The sequence below is a fragment of the Phoca vitulina genome, unplaced genomic scaffold (assembly GCF_004348235.1).
Source record: "Phoca vitulina isolate PV1807 unplaced genomic scaffold, GSC_HSeal_1.0 scaffold2, whole genome shotgun sequence".
Taxonomy (NCBI): Eukaryota; Metazoa; Chordata; class Mammalia; order Carnivora; family Phocidae; genus Phoca; species Phoca vitulina.
Genome location: NW_022589705.1, coordinates 57,646,510 through 57,666,451, shown reverse-complemented (window position 1 = coordinate 57,666,451; position 19,942 = coordinate 57,646,510). Strand labels below are relative to the sequence as shown.

Below are 19,942 nucleotides of genomic sequence, written 5' to 3'. Positions count from 1 at the left end.
GTTTCTGAATATTCATCTACGTTCCTCATCATATCAAACAACTATAGCAAATACTGAACTCAGATTTCACTGACAGTATCTGAAAACACTGAAACACTGGAAATACGGCAATGTGATAAGACGTCAGTCAGTCAGTTCAAAGTTGGAATTTGGTGATAGAATTCTTATTAAAAGTTATTTTGAAAAATAATTTTAAGTAAATAATGTTTTAACTCTGATAATATTATAACACACAATATTAATTAACCATCATCTTCCATTTCATTTTGCTTATGCTGTTAATGCCCTGATTTGGGCACAAGGAGAAAAGTTATGTCTACGTAAGTAGAAAAAATTGCTCTTTGTACAATGAATATATCTGTAGTCTGTTGCAAAGAGTAGGTTACTCCTGTTTCACAGAGTCAAAGTAAAATTATTTAAAGACAAAAAAAAAAAGTAACAAAACAACAGAAGTTGACCACTAGGCAGAGGGGAGGGGCAGAGCAATACCTGGGTGGTGGTGGTGATGACCTACGGATCTTCAGGGAAAAATATACAGATTTGGGGAAGTATGATGTGGTCATACAATTTCTCAGGATATGACTATTTGCAAAAATTATGACATAAAAGGAAGAAATCCACAATTGAGGCATCTCCAAAAAAAGCAGCCAGTTATTTTTTATTTTTTCAAACTGATACATACATACATATATATGCACACACACATATATATATACATACATATATATTCCTGCATCAGGCAAGGATGTGCCATAATTTGGTCACTCTTACCTATAAGGAGACTGAACTGATGTTGCTACGGTTGGCATGGCAGTCGCTGTAAGCATTTTTGTTGCTCTGGTCACAGCATGCGTCAGAGTGGGGCCACCAAGTGCTGAACTGGCTGCCTATGAAACAGGAAACAATCATTCTCTATCAGGGTTTCTCAAACCTTGGTCCTACTGCTATTTTGGGCTGGAAACTTTTTGTTGGAGGGCTTTCCTGGGCTTTGCAGGCTGTTTGGCAACATCTCTGACCTCCAGTCACTACCCACCTACCACTAGGTACCAGGGGGACCTCTCTGGCTGTGACAACCAAAAAGGTCTCCAGACATTGCCAAATGATCTCCGAGAGGCAAAAGAACCTCTAGTTGAGAACTACTGTTCTACATATGTTAAAACTTGAATGGTACCTCATTTAAGGTATTTGAATATTTTAAATGTTTTCTTATGATGACCTATCTGGATGGAAGTCACAATTTGGAAAATCCTGTACGGATTCAAGCAGATATTCATCATCAGAAGGTTAATTTATTGACACTTGGGGGCAGCAGCCTATGTTTTTGGAATACTCTCCATTAGATATAAAATTTAAGTACAATTAAGAATGAAAATGACTGTTTAATGCTTTAACCGTCATGCTGGAAATAGACGTGAGATGGTATCACACAGCAGGCTTCTAATGGACAAAGACCACCAATACCACCAACTACTGAGCGTCCTGCGAGGCCTTTAATAACATTTAAGATACAGTCTCGGGTGAAAATGGGTAAGGGTAGGAAAAGCAAGTTCTTTCATGAAACTCCTGGACAGAAAGAGAAGGAGAAAAGAATCTATTAGATGTGGAATGTAGGGGCGCCTGGGTGGCTCAGTCGTTAAGCATCTGCCTTCAGCTCAGGTCATGGTCCCAGGGTCCTGGGATCGAGCCCCACATCGGGCTCCCTGCTTGGCAGGAAGCCTGCTTCTCCCTCTCCCACTCCCCCTGCTTGTGTTCCCTCTCTTGCTGTATCTCTCTCTGTCAAATAGATGAATAAAATCTTTAAGAAAAAAAAAAGAAAGAAAAAAAGAAATGTGGAATGTATAGCAGACCTGTTTTCTGAAGACAGTTTCTATACCCCAAAATGGGGGGTGGGTGGAGTGGGGAGGAGGGGTGGTGGAAAGAGAAGGAAAGCTTTCCCATAAAGGACATTTCTGTACTGGGGGAACCAAGGCAAATGTCTGTTCCCTATGTGACAGTAAGGTACTGTTGACAAATTCTTCAGTAGAATCCAGCCACAAATATAAATATTTTACATGATCCCAATATAAAATTAAAAAAGGAAAAATATCAAAGCATTTATTTCAAAAACAGGTTCAAATGAAATTCAAAAATAGGTTCAAAGGAAATTTAACACTCACTTCTAATCTCGTGTAACAGTCAGCAATAAATTTCTTATGTAATGATACAGAATCCTACAAGAGATAAAAGAAATTAAAATTAGTCCGACATTTAGTTGCAATCATTATTAAGAGCAAAATATCAAAATAAAAAAGCCAATTTTCAGGCACACCAAGGGTGAGAACTTATCAATAAAAACATATATATATATATAAATCTTCTGTTCTGTGCACGAGCACCCACCTTCTTTAATCTAGGATTTAGGTTAATGTAACTATAGTTTATGATTAACTGAATAGCTTCATTAGCAATTTCTTCATCAGGTGATTCCATGGCTATTTTCCAAATGAAATCCATTCCTATCAATTCCAGCTTTTCTACATACTGTTCAAAAGAAAAAAAAATTGTAAAGCACACCAAGGTCACAAAATTACAGACAATTATTTTCTATTATATCCCTCAAGTCTACACCTTTTATGTTTAATACGAATTAAGGCTGCAAAAACTAAGCTACATGCGAGAGCACTGTTGTGCTGATTTAGAACTTTAAAACAAAGAAAAAAACCCACAGAAACACTGGGCTATGTCCATGGCCACCAGGATATGGAGAGTTTTCTCCAGATATTCCTAAACCCAAGCTGGAAATCTACCCAGACAGACTACAGAAGCGGAAACACATAGGACTGAGGTGGGCACCATCTTCAAGAGCTTTTCTCCAAAAGGCAAGAGAGCCCGGCTGGAAGTGGTTAATAATCCTTGAGGCTCAATCTGGTCTTCCCAAAGCTCAGTTCAAGTGACAGGATCTAGGCCTTAGAGATTTTTAAAAAATTCTTACCATCCAGAAAACCAGGTCTTGAATCAAAAGAGTTAGGTCTTAGAAAAGAGAGTTATTTTTTGTCTGTCTTTCTTAAGGTGCATATGTAAATATAAACATACGCTATATATATTCTACGGATCCTCATTTTCCGGCTTCATTGACTGTTCCTAAAAATTTTTCCCCAAATCCCTGCCACTGCGATGAACTGAAGATTCATCTTCAGAATTAAAGATGTTGTTACTTTTTAGGAACATGTCCTTTACCAGATATGAGGAGTTGGAAGCTTCAATGAAACGATCCCTACCCTGCATTCACCTAGCCACAGGAGGCTGCTGGCTGCCCCAGGTCAGCAAGAAGCACGGAGGGATTGGAGAGTCAACTGTGCTCTCACAGGCAGTTGGCGAGGTGTTGCTGTGCTGGGAAGGGGGACCTCCGTTACGCTCTAAGAGAAGCCCTGTCGTCAATGCAGAAGACGGCAGTCGAGGAGATGCCCATTCTTTAACAAAATTACACCTTTTTTGTCGTGTTTTACTAGATTATCCAAATTACCTAGATTTCAGAATAATGTACTCACCAACTGAGCTCCTTGTCGTTTCAATCGATGATCACAAAGATTCACATTTTCAAAAAAAGTCTTAAATAAGTTAAAACCTGAAATTATAGAAGGTCAGATAAATTCATGCACTCTAAGTACCACAGATAACCAATGAAAAGACTCCAAGTATACCAAGAGCCAAAACTGTAAAACTCTTAGGACCAAACAGACATAAATCTTCAAGACCACAGATCAGGCAATGGTTTGTTAGATATAGTACCAAAAGCACAAACAACACCAGAAAAAAAAAACAGATAAATTGGACTTCATCAAAATCAAGAACTTTGTGCTTCAAAGGACTATGAGAGTATGAAAAGACTACCCACTGAAGGCGACACAATATTTGCAAATCGTGTATCCAGTGAGGAGCTACTATGCAGAATATACAGCTCAACAATAAAAAGACAACCCAACTCATAATGGGCAAAAGGTTTGAATAGACATTTCTTCAAAGACTATATGCAGTCAATAAACACATGCACAGATGTTCAATATCATCAGTCATCAGGGAAATGCAGACCGAAACCACAAGATAACACCTGACACACACCAGGACGGCAAGAATAAAGATGACAGATAATAACAAGTGTTGCTGAAGATGGGAAGGAACTGAAACCCTCAGATGCTGCTGAGAGGAGTATAAAACAGTACAGCCATTTTGCAAAATATTTTGACAGTTCTTCAAATGTTAGTTCCAGGATACAATTCCACTCCTCAGTATACACTGAAGAGAAATGAAAACTAACGTCCACACAAAAACTTGTACATAAATGCTTATAGCAGTGTTACTGATCATAGCCAAAAAGTGGTAACAACCCAATGTCCATCAAGTGATGGATGCATAAATAAAATGTAGTATATTCATACAATGGAATATTATTCAGCCATAAAATGGAGTGAAGTACTGATACATGCCACCATTTGACCGTTTGAGCTATCGGACCATATAATTTAAAATGAATCATACGATACCATTCACATAAAAAGGAACTTATCTGTGTATATAAACATATGTTTCTTTACATAGATGTAAAGAAAAGTCCAGAAGGATATTCCAGACTGATTAGTTGCTTCTGAGAAGTAGACTCAGAGGGAAAGGAAAGAATAAAATTTCTTAACTAAATGAGAAAAAAAGATTTTAAGTTGTTTTCCTACCATTCATTGTGATTTCATATGACTCCAATTTAAGAATTTTCTCCTTGAAAAGCTGCTGTTGAACATCACTCTCGAGATCATGCTGCCCTTTTGTAAACCATTCAAAACACATCTGTGGATCAAGACAAATGTTACCCTGTAACTAAAATCCATTTCAGGCAAATACATATTCCAAAGTGGGAGAGTGAAGATAAGTTATGTTTAAATCTTCAAAAATATTTATTGACAAAATACCACTGAAAACTCAAATGCCTGGTACTCTGGAACTAAATAAAGCAGTTCTAGCAACCTCTCCCCCAGATAATGCAAATATAGACTCACACTGTTCAATGGAGTTTAAACTTGGGCTTCTCCACTAACGCTTATTAACAAGCCTTGCTATGGCCAGCCACTGTGCTAGGCAAAGGCATGTATGTGGTCCTTTCAACAATGCTATGAAGCAGTTATAGTTCTGTAAAATGAGATGAGCAGACAGCAATTCATTGTTAAAATACGCCAAGTCAGGTGTTCTGCTCCTGGCTTAATCTACTTTCAGCTGCTTAATTATAGTTTAAAAAATCTGTCTAGGCATTTATTCTTCTTTGTGTTTCTGGGGTGCAACATCATTACAGGAATTCAAAGTTTCTGGTTGGTAACTTGAAATTAGTTCCATGGGAGGGAGAAAAAACATAAGACACACCAAGAATTCTGTAGCTGTGCTCACTCTGAATTTGGTCTTATCCAGAATGGTATAAAAATTACCAAAGAACTCATATATTTAGGTCCTAGATATATATTATATGAAGTATTTTTTCAGCACTTACAGTTCCTGGCCTGTTAGTATAAATGTATGCTTAGCCAATTGAGAAGTGTTTAGAATTAAAGATGTGAGACCCACAAAAAATATGAGACATACAGAAAAGGTAAAATATTTAAGTCCCACTTCTGCCTTATTTTATCCACCCTACCATCTTCTTACCTCTCTATCTAATTCACAAACATCCTGGCCAGTCACAAGACACTCCCAGATTTCCTTGGCACGATTCCAACCCAGATACAGAGTAGCTTCTTGTAAGAAAAATGCTAGAAATTTTAGATGGGCCTCTAAATACTGCAAAAAGAAGTAATGCTAATTAGTTAACTCCAGGCATTCCTACCTAAAAGCAAAATTAAAAACAAATTTTTTTAATTAAAAAAAAAAAAGAGAGAGTTCTACCTAACACTTTCTCATATAATTAAGAGTAAAATAAATGTGAGACATCTGTTTGTAAGCTGACGGCACAATGTTTTGGAAGCTACTTCAAGTCTATTACCAATTTCAGTTGACTTTGGATGTCAGTAAAATATCATTTCAGCAATCTCAAAGTAAAATACCACAAACTCACAAGTGGTGAGTTAAGATTTTTTCCAATTTTTAAAAACAATGTTACTAATCAGTTGATTTAAGAAACAATTCTCCACAGAACTGACAATTATTATTTCAGAAGAAAGACAAAAGAAAGATGGTTATCTTTATCACTTTATCACAGGGAGTTTTTAGGGGATTTACTGAAAGATTTACCCAGAAATAACAATTTTCTCAACTTTTATTTTAAAATGGTTATAGCCAAAACACAAAACTGTTCTGTCACTACAAAGATACCTCACACCGCCTCTTTTCGAGTGACACCCAACAACTATTATTTTTATAGTTCAAGTGCAAAAAGCCAGATGAATGCTGTAAATCATGACACAAAAGCGCAATGCCAGATACCTCCCGGTAAGTGTATCGGCCGTCTACCAGTGTCGAACCAGTTAAGCCTCCGGGTCCAGCCACAGCGGCTGCAAGTCGATGACAGGCTATCAAACTTCCCGTTACCAATTTCACGATTTCAAAATTTTTCTTCAAGTCTTGAATAATGCTCTTGGCAAAAACAACAAAAAGAAAAATGGTATGAGAATCTGCAGTGATTCTGTCAGTTTAACACAAGCTTCTGTTTTAGCACATGGTCCTAGGTGAGTGAAGGACAGCGAATCTAAGGATTTCTTCAATCCCAACCCTGCACAAAAGCAAATAAAATCATCTAGTGTGCATATAGTTAGAATTAAGGGAATTAATAAACTTCTGATAATTTTTTTCTTCTAGAAAGTTTTTTTTTTTTTTTTTTTTAAGGCAACTTTCCAAAGAACTATTTCACTGCTTGTGTACTTTTCCGGATTTTTCTTCCCAAGTCTCTCCCACCAAGGAAGCTCCAGGTCCTTAAACAATCTAATCTTCCTGAGATCAAATGTCTTTACATCTTTCCAAACGCATTTCCAAAATACCATTCTAACTTTTAAAAACTGGCGTAATCATTTCAATAAATTAAGGAAATAAAAAGGAAATGAGTTCAGGATAGACCAAAAGAAAAGCTCCATTGAAATGAAAGTAGAATGATGTTTAAACTCAAGATTATTAGAGAATATAAATGAATGATATTAATCATAAAAATGTAAAACAGTGACGATAAACTCAGCAAGATCTTTAATGTTTTGTTATTCCAACAGTTGTGTATATAACTGTATAGTCATTGAACAGGGCTCTTCCCTTACCTTGTCTTGCTTTTGATAGGTCTGTTTTATAAACGAGCGGGTGATCTCGTGAAGCTGACGCAAAGCCGGCACCACCCATACAAACTGGGGATTATTGAGCTGAGATGACTAGAGTTAAAAAGAAGTTACATCAGTTAAAGCTAGAAATAAACGGCAGGCTAAATTTATTAGCTATAAAAATTTCCCAAGTCAATTAGGTTTTATGGCTACACATTCTATTATTTTTCTCTTCACACTGGCTCACTTAGAGCTCATCTCCATGCATTCATAATTCAGTCTTCAACTTCTTATTCTGCATGCAATTTCCTAAGGCCAAGAACTGCAAACAGGAGTGGATGTGAAGTGACAGTAAATGTATAGGGGTACATCAGCAAAAAACAGACAAGGAATTAGCAACTTCAGAGGATAGATTAAGTAGCACAGGCTGCTAGGACATGTTGGAATGAAATAAACTGATGGTCAAAATTTACCTTGGATAATACTGAGCTGGCTGATAAGTGGTATAAAAATATGATTTTCTATAATTATGTGATTAAGATACCGATGATATGATCAAGATACCAATAATGGTCTAAATATTAAAGAAAATACTCATGATCTTCTTGTACGTCCTAGTTAAAAGAATTTTGCAAGAGAGAATTCTATTTTTATTAATTATTACAGCCACTATACATTTATACCTTATATTTTTCATAACACTTTCAAATGTTATTTCTGAAACTGGTACACGACAATCCAGATCTTTCATAGTACATATCTGAAAAGTCTGACGTTCGTGAAATAATCTTTAAAAGAACTGCTCTTTAATACATAGCATCTTTCTAACTAAGACATTTATAAAATTTGGAAGACTGTCCGTTTAACACTATTAATCAAATTATCGATTAAGTCTCTAAAAAACTGAGTAGAAGTTTTAAGTCCTTAGCCTTTACTTTAAAGGCTGAATTTTGCTTTTGTTTTTAAAGCCTTCTTCTTTCTTCCCAAGTGTTTCTGTAAGATGAAGACCTTTACAAGGTGGAAAATACTTTTGAAAAATATACTTTCTGTCTCTGGCAGGAAAACATCGTATTACCGAATATGTATATTCGAGAGAGCTATTGCCAAAAACCATACTGGTTTTCTTGAGGATTAGCCAATCAATCAGCAAATACCATATTTCCTGGATTCTAAGATACAGGTTTTATAAATTTCAACATTTCTGAAATTGACACTTCTTACAATTGTCAAAAGTAACTCAGCAGCCACTAGGTGTAGGAGTAAATTTTGACATAGCTGTCCTTACCTGAGTACATGTACCCTTAGCTGCATATGAAAGGTATTTGTTCATCTACCTGTCGTTTTAGCTGTGACTTTGTTTATATAGCACCAAACAAGGATGGCTTTTTAACTTAAATTTAGATCATGGATTTGTTACTTAAAACTCTTATCAAAAAGATGGCACTATGATGTAACACTGACTAGCCTGTTGTGTCTGTCAACTCAATTAAAAGCAAAGAAAACTGCCAGTGGTCTCAATCTAAAGCATTTCTCATAGCCGGGAGAATTTGGTGTGACAGACTCAGACGCTGTGAAGGGCTTTGTCACCCAGCACTAAATGTCTCTGTCCAAAGGTGCACCCATAATTCGAGAGAAGCCGTTCATCCTGTAGTATACACAATGCAACTCAATTAAGGAAAAAAAGCAGCTTGAGTTTTACAAAAAAGGACAAGGACACAAAATCCCATATTCTTTCACATGCCTCAAAATTATACAGTCACTCTTAGAGATTTCAGCGGTCAAAATCACTACTCTAGATAATGAAAAGCACTGTGCCAGTGAAGCTCTGCATACTGGTCAAAAAGAGCCTTACATTCAGACTCTGAGTGGGAATTTAAACAAATGAATGGTAAAACTAGAATGTGCAATTTCTTTTTTTCTCCTTTGCAAACTTATTAGGTCTGTGATGCAGGTTGCAATCACGGGCATCTTAGAATCAGAGAAATAAGGTATATATTAAAGGCCAACTATTTGCAAGACTACCTACATATTGCAGCTAAAATATAAAAGTTGCAAAATGACAAAGAATAAAACTCTAAGGGCTTAAGTCCAAACTGATACCTACCAAAAGGATTATAAACATTAGGATATAAATATGAACCCTTCAGCAAATAATCGGATATATTAAAAAAGCATCATTATGACAGACTAAGTCAATTATGGCTAGAATATTTTTATTTAACATAGAAAATCATCCTTTGAAAGTCGCTCACTATTCAATAAAATTAAGGAAATCATATAAAATCGGAATTCAAAATGTATTTCTGATATAATCTTCCTAGAGTTTATTAGCGAACAGAAAAGATGTTATTTAATTGTATCTATGACACTATGTTGCTAAGTTACAAGAAAAATTTAATGATTTTTCTCCAGTTACCAAAGGGGCAAGAGACTATGGTGAACAATTACAATGAGCATATTTGATAATGCCTGGTAATGGAGCTGAGGTTTCACAAGGAGGAGGTTAACAGTATGTCCAAAGTAGACAATCAATGTTAGATGAAGCCTCAGAGGTCAGTTGGTGCAGCCTGCAAACCTACGCCTAAATCCTCACTCACATCTGTTAAATGACTGTTCTCCTAGTGTCTCCTGCAATGAGGAACTCAGGAGGCAGTGCATTCGATGGCAGACTGCTCTCACAGAAAATGCGCTGCCCTCTCATACTGAAACAGGCCTCCCGTGACTTCTTGGGAGGAATCAAACTTCTCTATCACAATCTAAGTCTCTGAAGAACACGTTCATATGCTTTCTTGAATTCTCTTCTCAAAGCTGAACATCCCCACGTTCTCATCTATCTTATTTTTCCAGGCCTAGCCATTTATCTAGATTTGAAGTACCAATTTTTGCACAGGAGGGCATTTTTGAAAAAAAGTATTTCCTCCCGTGCTAACCACATCACTGGGAGACTGCACTGAGGACATCTTGCTACTTTTGCTTTCAATTACACGTTTTAGCAAGCAGAGGCCACTGCACTCTGGGTAAGTAATGATTTTAGTGTCCTCAACAGGGTGAAGGGGAGGAATGAAAGGAAGGGACGGGCATCTACTTAGAAGCTGCCAGGCGCTGGGCCAGGGGAGACCTTGAGAGAATGACTTAGGGAATACACCAATACCACTACTTGAGTAAAAATGACTTTTTTGGTTTAGTACATTTTTTTTTTTTTGGATGAGTACATTTAAAATTTTTAATTGAAGGAAAAAAGAAGTGAAATAAGAGGGAGAGGGTTGGGGGTAAACAGTGGAAGGTATAAAGGAAGCAAAGGAAAGAGGACCAAGGGAGCCAAGGGTATCCTGGCAGAATCTACAGAAATAAAGTTAAGAAATAAAGGGCAGACTTTCTGAACACAACAGTGGAATTTGGGAATTTTAAGAGTGTGAAAAGCAGAGGGAAGGGGAATCAGTTGGGGGGAAGAGAGGTAGCTCAGGGTGGGAGGGGAGTAAGAGGTGGGTGATCTTGTCTTACCCTTTGCTTAGTTTCTGTGTAGCCTGGCAGGGAGACATAATCCCCAGTCAGCCCACCTTGCTGCCTGGCAGGAAAGGGCATAGCATAGAAAAACACCTTTAGTGGCAGGATATAACTCACCCCCCTGCCTGGAGTCATATCCAGGGGGCTCTGATCTTCCCACTGCCCCCCTCAGCCGTGTGTACTTTCAGAGAGTATCTGCAAGAGCACTTAGTTCACTAGGAAGTGCTATATAAATGCAAGGTACTGTTATTTGGAACGAAATAATGGTCCATCAGAATTTCTGTACTGGGAGCAGTGGGAGATTAAAAAAAAAAAAAAGGAAGAGTACTCCTTTCAAGTATCATGAAATGACTCCAAAAATTGCCCTGCTGCTCTTTGAGTTCTGTCATAAAACAACAGGCATGAATGAAGTGACTGCAGAGAGGCAGTGAAGACGCAGGGATGCTGCTGACCTGACCAGGAGAGCTAAGTAACACTGAGCCTGAGCTGCAGCGAGGAAGGAACAGACAGTGGGAAGGGGTTTCTGCTTTCAAAAGCCATTTCCCTGGAGGGAGGGAACAGTCTCTTCGGCGTGGACCCCTCACATTTATAAAGAAACGTATCTATTCCTGAGAAGAAAAGACCATTTTTCGATAGATACCCTTTTCCTCTTGCTATCACTACTGAAGGATCTAAACTCCTTACAGAACTCTGGATGAGGTCCAAGTGAAAGGCAGAGGCTGCAATAAATTATCCAAACTGCTGGGCTGAGAAAACTGGAAAAATGTGAACTGGATCTGAGGATGACAGCAATGCTGCTGAATTAAAGGAAAGATTTCTCATAACCTGGGCATCATCAGCTCCAGTCTGTGACTTTTTGAAAATCTCTAAAGCTAGATTTTATGTAGAAAATTCACCTGACCAAATTTCAGTGTCAGAAATATAAAACACAAAGTTCTTACGTGTCCTCAACTAAACCTGATGACCACATAGAACTTAATAAAAGCCCACTGAATCACCACAGCCTCGTAACAAGAGCTAAGAGTCCCTGAATACACCAATGAAAATTAGCAGTATTCAAGATCCTTTAAAGAAATACTTCCTTATGAAAGCCAAGAAAAATGTTTAACCAATGAAATTACTAAGCCCCTGGCTATTCACCAAAACCTTTTCTTATGTTACAGTAAGATGAGATCCCTCCTGCTACAAGGCTCTCCGTTTGGCCTGGGCAACCTGAGGGCCTCGGCTGGACGAGCGCAGTGCTCTGGTCAGGGCTGCGGCAACAGGGGATGTGGCTCCAGGGAGTGGCCCTGTGATCAGCCCCCTCGAGCCCGGGCTGGATGCTGAAGCACTGGAGCGACAGGAGAGCTACAGTCCTCACTGCTTACTCTGGTAACCATGCTTTCAAAGGGTGGCCCCTAAGTCCCCTGCAGCCTAGAGGCCAGAGCCCTGAGCAGGGAAGGGCTCCCACAGCAGTCGCTACCCAAGACCACCTCCTGGCATCAGACCCCAGCAGCAGGACTCACTAAGGAATTTCTTTATGTACACCTCTGAACCAGGCACCTGAAAAACGACGGCATGCCAGCACTGCATGACCCTCTTTCTTCCCTTCTCTCTTTCTTCTTACTCTATGAGGGTTCCTCCATTTCTCCCTCATGGCAGAAAAATAGGCATGATACTTTATGCAGAATCCACTGTACTTATTAAAGCTGTGCAGACTTTGCATTTATTTTACAAAAGAAAAAACTAAGTTAAAGGTCTTATAATTTTATGGAAACAATATAATGAAACTACTCTGTGAATGTGACCTTGGATTCGTGAATATTTAAACAGCAGTTTCTATCTGAACATTACTCAAAGAGACACAAAAAGAGATTATCTTAAAATTATGATATCACTTATTAAAAGAAATTATTAAATTAGTATACCTTTTAGGCGGTTCCATCTGCAAATTCTTACCTTGAATCCATCCTTCTTGTTTTTTTCCAAACCTGACCATTCTCCAGGCTGAAATTAATTTTAAGAGAAATATAAGTGACTTGGTAAAAGCAGTACCTATAATTTCCCAATCTTGGACTCTAAGACAAGAGTTTCCAGGTAGGACATTTAATTTAATTTACATAATAGGGTAAGAAAATTAGTTGGCTCTAATTACAATACTATGGCTCTGACAACAAAACTAGACCAAAGATAAAACCGACCCTTTTAATATCTTCGATGCACTTAATGATGTAGCTCCTCTTGATTGCTTCTTTCACAGCATACGCGTCACTAAGGATTGTCAGGTGCTCCTCCAAGGCTTGCTGAATAAGGCTACTGGGCAGGGTTGGAAGATGCGCCAGTTCCCAGAGTACATCTAACACCTGCAATAATGCCACACAAGATGAGCCAGCCCATACACCAGTCAGACCACATTGTAGCTGGAAAGATTAATTTGATTCTCCTGCCTTTCCAGAAGTAGTCTCAAAGCGAGCTTCCCGGCCTATTCGTCCAATCAGACTCAACAGCTTCTGTCTTACCCGATCGCTTTCAGTCTCCCAGCTCTGGGGAACAGAAAAGACAAGACAATCCAATTTTATCAAATGGGCAAAATATGCAGAAACTTTACACTTGAGCTAAAATGGTTTAACAAAGTAAGAAGAGTTACTTAACTTAAAGGGGGGAGACCTCAAAATGAGCTTCTTTTAGAAAAACTTAAAAGCAACTGCAGTTCTCTGGACACTTACCTTCTGGATGAGAACGAACAGATGATTAAGCTGATCTGAATTAAATTTGACAGCTGCTGCAGCAATAATAGTATGGATATTCTCGATCACAGTAGATGATTGTCCTGACTGGAAAAGGAGACAGTGGTCCCGGGAAAGTTACGTCCTGCAACTTGGAAAGACCCTCACACTTCTCCCCAGCAACTGACAGAGCCAAAGTAAAACAGCAACAAGACAGCCTGATCAGCATTCACTTGCATGATAACACTGGCGAAACTACAGGAAGCAACCATTGTTAATGGCCATCACTTGTATAAATTTCTAGCAGCATTAAATCTTTAAAAAGATGAGAGTAAAGTTCTTCATCTGATATATGCATTTCAAGAGGAAAGTGAAATATTTTCAACTGGCTAATAAAGCTTTGAACTGAGTACAGAACAAACATATTTGCTTCCAGCACTTTATAAATGAGCTTGAGGGCCGCAGCTGAGAGTACCATCTACCTTATTTTTTATTTTGCTCCTAGATACTTTATAATTTCAATTAATATTAATTTATCCCATGGCCAGTGAATCTCTGCTTCAGTGATGTAGGCCGTGGTCAACTTTATGGTCAAAATTCACTCTATAACCTCAAACATGACTCCATCATGCCTCACTGCATACCATGTGAAGGAATTGAAAGGCAGAGACTTTTCTAGATTCAATTCTACAAGAATCTGCTCAGTATCTACTATATACATATATTCACCGAATGTAGCAGGGATATACAGTATCTATTTCATGGCCTCTAATCTTCAACCTTCTGTGGATTCAAAACTCACTCACAAAACAACATTATATGGAGTATTCAACTACAGTTGACATGGGAAGCAAGATTTATGGGAAGCAAGATTTATAGGCCCCAGGACTGTTTTCTTTCAGTCCTGCACCTAACTTTCTATAGTCTGCTTTCTGCTGCTAGGCTGGGAGCCTGCGAATTGCATTTCCTCTCCTGGCTATGCTCCCGTGATCTTCTGCCCATGGGAGGCACTGCTGGGAGATGAGAAGGGAAGAGGAAGAAAGAAGTGTTGGTTCGTGCTCAGGGAGTGGATGTGGGTGCTGGCATCGGTGGCAGCAAGGGAGAAGCCCTGGTGGCCGGGCCACCTCTTTGGCACCCCAGCATGTGCCATGAAAGCACCTCCCAAAGCCGCTTCCTTTCCTTGGACTTCAGATGCCCCTTTCCCCATTCTGTTCCTCCAGCATTCCTACTTCTCTCTTTTGCTCTTCCACCCCAGCAAGGCCTTTGTAAACAAGCCCCTGTACCCAATTCCCTCTGAAATACCTAGTACAGCGTCTATTTCCTGACTAGGTTCTGAGTGATACAGTGACTAAAAGGGTATAGTCAAGGTGAGCTCCAGGCCTCCTTGTGGCTTAGCAGCTAGATGAAGGCTAATACCATTACTGAAATAGCCTGGAAAATGACGAGGTGCTGACACACTGAATTTGAGATGCCTACGAGATGGCATGCAGGAAGGCGCAATAGTTATGCATCTAGGTACACGGCACTGGAGTGCCAAGAGGTCTGAATGGCGAACGCAGTTCTGAGTGTCAGAGGCATCCAAACACACTCCAAGCCCCAGGAGGGGAGGCACTGCCCCCCGGGGGGTTACAGACTGAGGAAAGGGCTAAGGCGTGAAAGAAACTAGTATCTACAAAGAAGAAGAGAATAAACAAGTTAGTAAAGGAGACTTACAGAGGGTGCCAGGAAAGTGGGGGGGAAATGAGTCCAACGGCCTAGTAACAAACCGAAGGAAAAGAAAAGGCAGGGGCGTGGCCGATCCTGTGGCGGCCGCGGGGAGTCCTGGTGAGATGCGGTCTGGGAACTCAAGTAAGTAGGACTCTTATCCTCACGTAACAACCCAACAGGAAAAACTCATCCATGAAAACTGATAAGCAAACGGTGAAAAGAACATGAGACTGGCAAACAAGAGACACACTGTCCTAGCGCTGCTGGGGAGCCTGCGGGACAGCTTTTCATTGTGTTAACCTGGAAACGAGAAGACTAGACGCGCTCAGTCGTTCCACATCTTCTGAGCAGCGCAAGCCTTTCTCACATACACAACCCTGACAGAAGCCCCAAGCGGGTAAGCAGATCTGAGTAGAGCTGCTGTGGCTAAAGCAAGATAGAAGCTCCATCTCCCTGCTCGTTCACCACCCTTCTCCCTCTCCTTCTGCCAGAAATACCGGAAAAAGGCAAAATTAATTCTGATCAACTTACCTGTATCTTCCAAATTTTAGTGAGCTCATCTAAAGACAATTTACTGCCCAAGAGTTCAATAATCCCCTTTATACGATCACAGTATTGGGCTTGGTCTATGTTGCCTAAGAGAAAAGACACCCAAGAGGCAGATAGATACAGTGAACGCTGACTTTCTAAATACGATTCTATTAATTCAAAGCAACAGGAACTTGCAACAACATTTAAAGGCTAATACAGTCAAAGCAACATTTTCTTACCTTTAGTACAAAAATACATTATTTATAATTATGTTAGGAAATATTTTTTTTAAAGCAACTTACCTTCCAATGCAATTGACAGAACTGAGTTTTCAACCAGCCAATCTAACAATCTGTCTGTATCTATAGCATTCTTCACAGATTTGGATAAAGTGCTATCTTCTATTAGTTTGGTTACCTAAAAAGACAGGATTATTGTGAATGACTAGTGCAAGTATGCATAAACAAAACCTACATATATATGTATACATATCCTGTGACTTACACAGTGTTCCAATGTGGTCTGATCATTAGCCAAAATGTACTGAAGGCCAGTTGCTGTAGTAAGTTAACAGACTACTTATTCCTGATGTCTCTTTAAAAAGAACACGGAGCCAAGAATGGCACTCCCTGGATGGCTCGGGGAAGAGCATCTGACCAAACTTCCACCTTCGCACATCCTTCAAATTCTATACTTGGGACCAGAGAGAAAGTGCCAGTCCCTCCCTGGTAATGGGACCCTCTATGGCCATGATGTCTACCCCACAAAAAATGTCACTCTGTAGGAAGAGAGAAAGCAAAGCCAACGCGTTCAGAAAAGCAGGGACAAGACTTGGACAGAGTCCTGGCAGTGGTCAGGTCTCCAATTCTAGTTGTTCCTGCCGCCCACACGTGTCCCTGCCCTTACATGGTCTGGCTAGTCAATCCTTCATTCATGTCAAACAGCCCAGCCTTCCTCCATTTAATTCCTCTTTTGGCCCCAGATGGGTTCACAACGAGTGTATTCCACTTGCAGTAAAGAATCCTAATTAATACAGAACTTCAGGAAAAATGACTAAGTTCTGGAGTTATGACTGAACTATACCGGCCCCACCTATACTCACCAAAACCAACTATGTTTGGAAGAAGTTTAGGAAGCTATAGGAAAATATTTCCAGCATTTTGCTTAGATCGTCATAGTTGTCGTCTTTTTTGTTTTTGTCCCAACCCCAGTTAGAACATTTGGTTTAAGAAAACACCTATCTGAAATATAACAAAAGGAAGTATACCCCTAGGGTAAAAAGTAAATCTCAAATGGTCTATTCCAAGGAATTATGTTCTAGGAAATTTCATAAAAACACAACTATTTCAAATATTTCAGAGAATGAATTTTGAATGGAACACATATAAAAAGATCACATTAACAATTATAACCCTATATACCATTTTATATATAATCATTGTTCTCTTTTTTGTATGATTACAAGAAACCATTCTTCTTCACTTCCCAACATTTTTATATTAATGACCATAAGTTTTGGCAGAGCTTAAAGAGTCTGTGCTTTAAGTCTTCTAGAAGCAAATATAAAACTTACTTCTTTGAGGGAATTCATTTTAGCGCTAAAATGGGGTGATTTCAGCATGCGCAGTAGGATGTCTAACCGAAGGTCATCCACCACGGTCACCAGATCCGGTTGGAAACGCATGCAGAGTAACTTGATGGCAGACAAGAGCTCAGGGATGCTAACCAATCTCTTTTATTAAAAGCACAAACAAAAAAGGAACCATGAAAACATTTTGATCCTAATTCTTAAAACACACACAGGAATATAGGACGTTTTCAACAGCAATGGTTTGGTGATATCTGATACTCCATATGGTCAATTAACTAGTTTGCTTTTAAACAAAAGTTAGCACACAGGTGAGCAAAAGGAAGGGTCCTGTGAGAATTTCATGGTCAACAAAATAAATCATGTTAAATGTTAAAATTGCTTTAAACAACTTTGGATAAGCTTGTAGTATCGAATTATTTTAAAGCTTCTTCAATGCTATACCAATTATAATACTATCTAAATCAACATGTAAGTAAAATTCTGAATAGTATCAGTTACTGAGAACCCTAAATTCACTCTATTGGTAAGATTTAATGCCAACTTGGTGCTTCAGAAAAAGCACCTGTTGGTTTGAAAATGTATAATTAATTTGATGCGAGTAGTGTGTGACCAGAATCCAAAGAATAATGGTGTGTGAACCTCGCCCCAGGTCCTGGCTGTGCTTCCACGGACGAACAGGCACTGGGGCCTACCTGGCTGGAGACAGGATTTACCTTGTCTTTGAGGTCCTTCTCCTCCACACTCCGCACATCCTGGATCGTAGTAAGGATGACCGGGTCTAGCATCGGCTGCAGAACAAAAGTGCTGCACTTAATAAAGACTCCTGATGCTGCTCCAGAACTAGAGAGGAGACACTTCTTCATTCACATTTCACAAAGGAGAAAGTGCAATGCAAAGATCTCAATTCCAGTATCAGCTGCCATAGCTAGCTACTACCATCCTAAGTAGGCCCTCAAGGGACTCCATGCCCCAGCTCCTTCAATACCATGTGGGTGCAGTCCCTGTCACTGCTATCTTAGAAGGGTCCTTTTATTTTTTAAAATATGTTTTATTAAATTTTTTTTTGTTTTTGCCAATACAAGTTTGATGTTTCTTTTTTTCCCTTCAAATTTTTATTTAAATTCTAGTTAGTTAACATACAGTACACTATTGGCTTCAGGAGTAGAATTCAGGGATTCTTTTTTTTTTTTTTTTAGATTTTATTTATTTATAAACTTGAGAGAGTGAGAGAAAGTGAGCGCAAGCAGGGGAGTGGCAGAGGGAGCAGGAAATGCAGGCTCCCCACTGAGCAGGAAGCCTGACACGGAGCTCAATCCCAGGACCCCAGGATCATGACCTGAGCCAAAGGCAGACTCTTAACCCACTGAGCCACCCAGGAACCCCAGAATTCAGTGATTCTTATAAGGGTCTTTTTTTTTTTTTTTAAGGATTTTACTTATTTGTAATAGAGAGAGAGAGAGCACAAGCAGGGGGAGTGGCAGGCAGAGGGAGAAGCAGGCTCCCTGCTGAGCAAGGAGCCTGATGTGGGACTCGATCCCAGGACCCTGGGATCATGACCTGAGCCGAAGGCGACACTTAACCGACTGAGCCACCCAGGCATCCCTCATAAGGGTCTTTTTAAAGAGCAACCAAAGACACATAAACTAAAACATGAAGCATGAGTAGGTATTATTTTTGTAATAAAGTAAATATTTTGCATTTGATTTTAACAAATTAATATAAGCACGGAGCACAAAAAATGTGCTGCAATATGCACTATTTTTGTGTGCTGATCTCTAGAGGAGACTCATACAACACAACGCTCCAGAATCGTAGCAGTATCAAATAACTGACTCTAAATATTACGTGAGAAGTAGGAAAATATTAGCTAGGTGTAAATGCTCACTTCCATCTAAGTAAAATAATTTTTAAAACTTATCTGGTGACAAGAGAAGATAGACAATATTTGGCTGTCAAGGCCAAGAAGGAATTAGCAATGAATTAAAATGACATCAGACAATTATCCAAATAGAATCTCTTCCTTTCTACTCATGCCCATTGTACAGTGAGGACTGGGGGCTGTTAGGGTAAGAGGCAAGCACACCGTTCTCATCAGCAGCACCAGCCCTGCTTACTTCCCACTGTGGCTGAGACAGCATGATCACCATTTTACAGACAAGGAAGCCAAGCCACAGACATTACATATGTCTTCCAAAGTCACAGAAGTAGCAAGTAGTAGAGACAATTGTTAATTTATGTCAAGTAATAGGATGTGAATATGGTATGAGAATAAATTCATGGCATGAATATATTCTTGAATAAATGTAAGGTTGGATAGACTGAAATAATTAAAGTTAAATATGCTATGGTTGGAAATTCAATACTTTTTTATTCTTTTTATAAAACTCTATAAAATTCTAAAAATTCTATCAAACCTAGAATTTCTAAAGAATTTAATATTAATTAGTAGCTGGGATATTTATGCTAAATCTCTTTCCAACAGAGCAATGCATGGGTAAAGAGTGTTTAAAAATCCAATCCTGGCTCTGATTATTAAAAAGCCAAGTATTAAATTATTAATAATTATATTAAATTATTAAAAAGTCAAATGATTTTGCCTCTTACATCTTACCTTAGTGTCTTAGTGTTTCAACTACAAAACTAATGATTGTATG

At 39.0% G+C, this 19,942-nt stretch overlaps 1 protein-coding gene across 1 annotated transcript in view; it reads right to left on the bottom strand.

Moving 5' to 3' along the window:
* USP24 (ubiquitin specific peptidase 24) overlaps positions 1-19,942 on the bottom strand; it is a 133,843-nt gene that overhangs the window by 69,465 nt on the left and 44,436 nt on the right. The window contains exons 9-24 of the mRNA XM_032428169.1: positions 18,002-18,076; positions 17,271-17,429; positions 16,000-16,114; positions 15,698-15,801; positions 13,460-13,567; positions 13,181-13,276; positions 12,935-13,096; positions 12,693-12,740; positions 7,254-7,361; positions 6,436-6,585; positions 5,662-5,793; positions 4,704-4,815; positions 3,528-3,604; positions 2,380-2,520; positions 2,157-2,210; positions 772-887 (exon numbers count right to left, since the gene is read on the bottom strand). Of these exons, the coding sequence (XP_032284060.1) occupies positions 772-887; positions 2,157-2,210; positions 2,380-2,520; positions 3,528-3,604; positions 4,704-4,815; positions 5,662-5,793; positions 6,436-6,585; positions 7,254-7,361; positions 12,693-12,740; positions 12,935-13,096; positions 13,181-13,276; positions 13,460-13,567; positions 15,698-15,801; positions 16,000-16,114; positions 17,271-17,429; positions 18,002-18,076 (1,757 nt within the window). The remainder of the gene's footprint in view (positions 1-771; positions 888-2,156; positions 2,211-2,379; positions 2,521-3,527; positions 3,605-4,703; positions 4,816-5,661; positions 5,794-6,435; positions 6,586-7,253; positions 7,362-12,692; positions 12,741-12,934; positions 13,097-13,180; positions 13,277-13,459; positions 13,568-15,697; positions 15,802-15,999; positions 16,115-17,270; positions 17,430-18,001; positions 18,077-19,942) is intronic.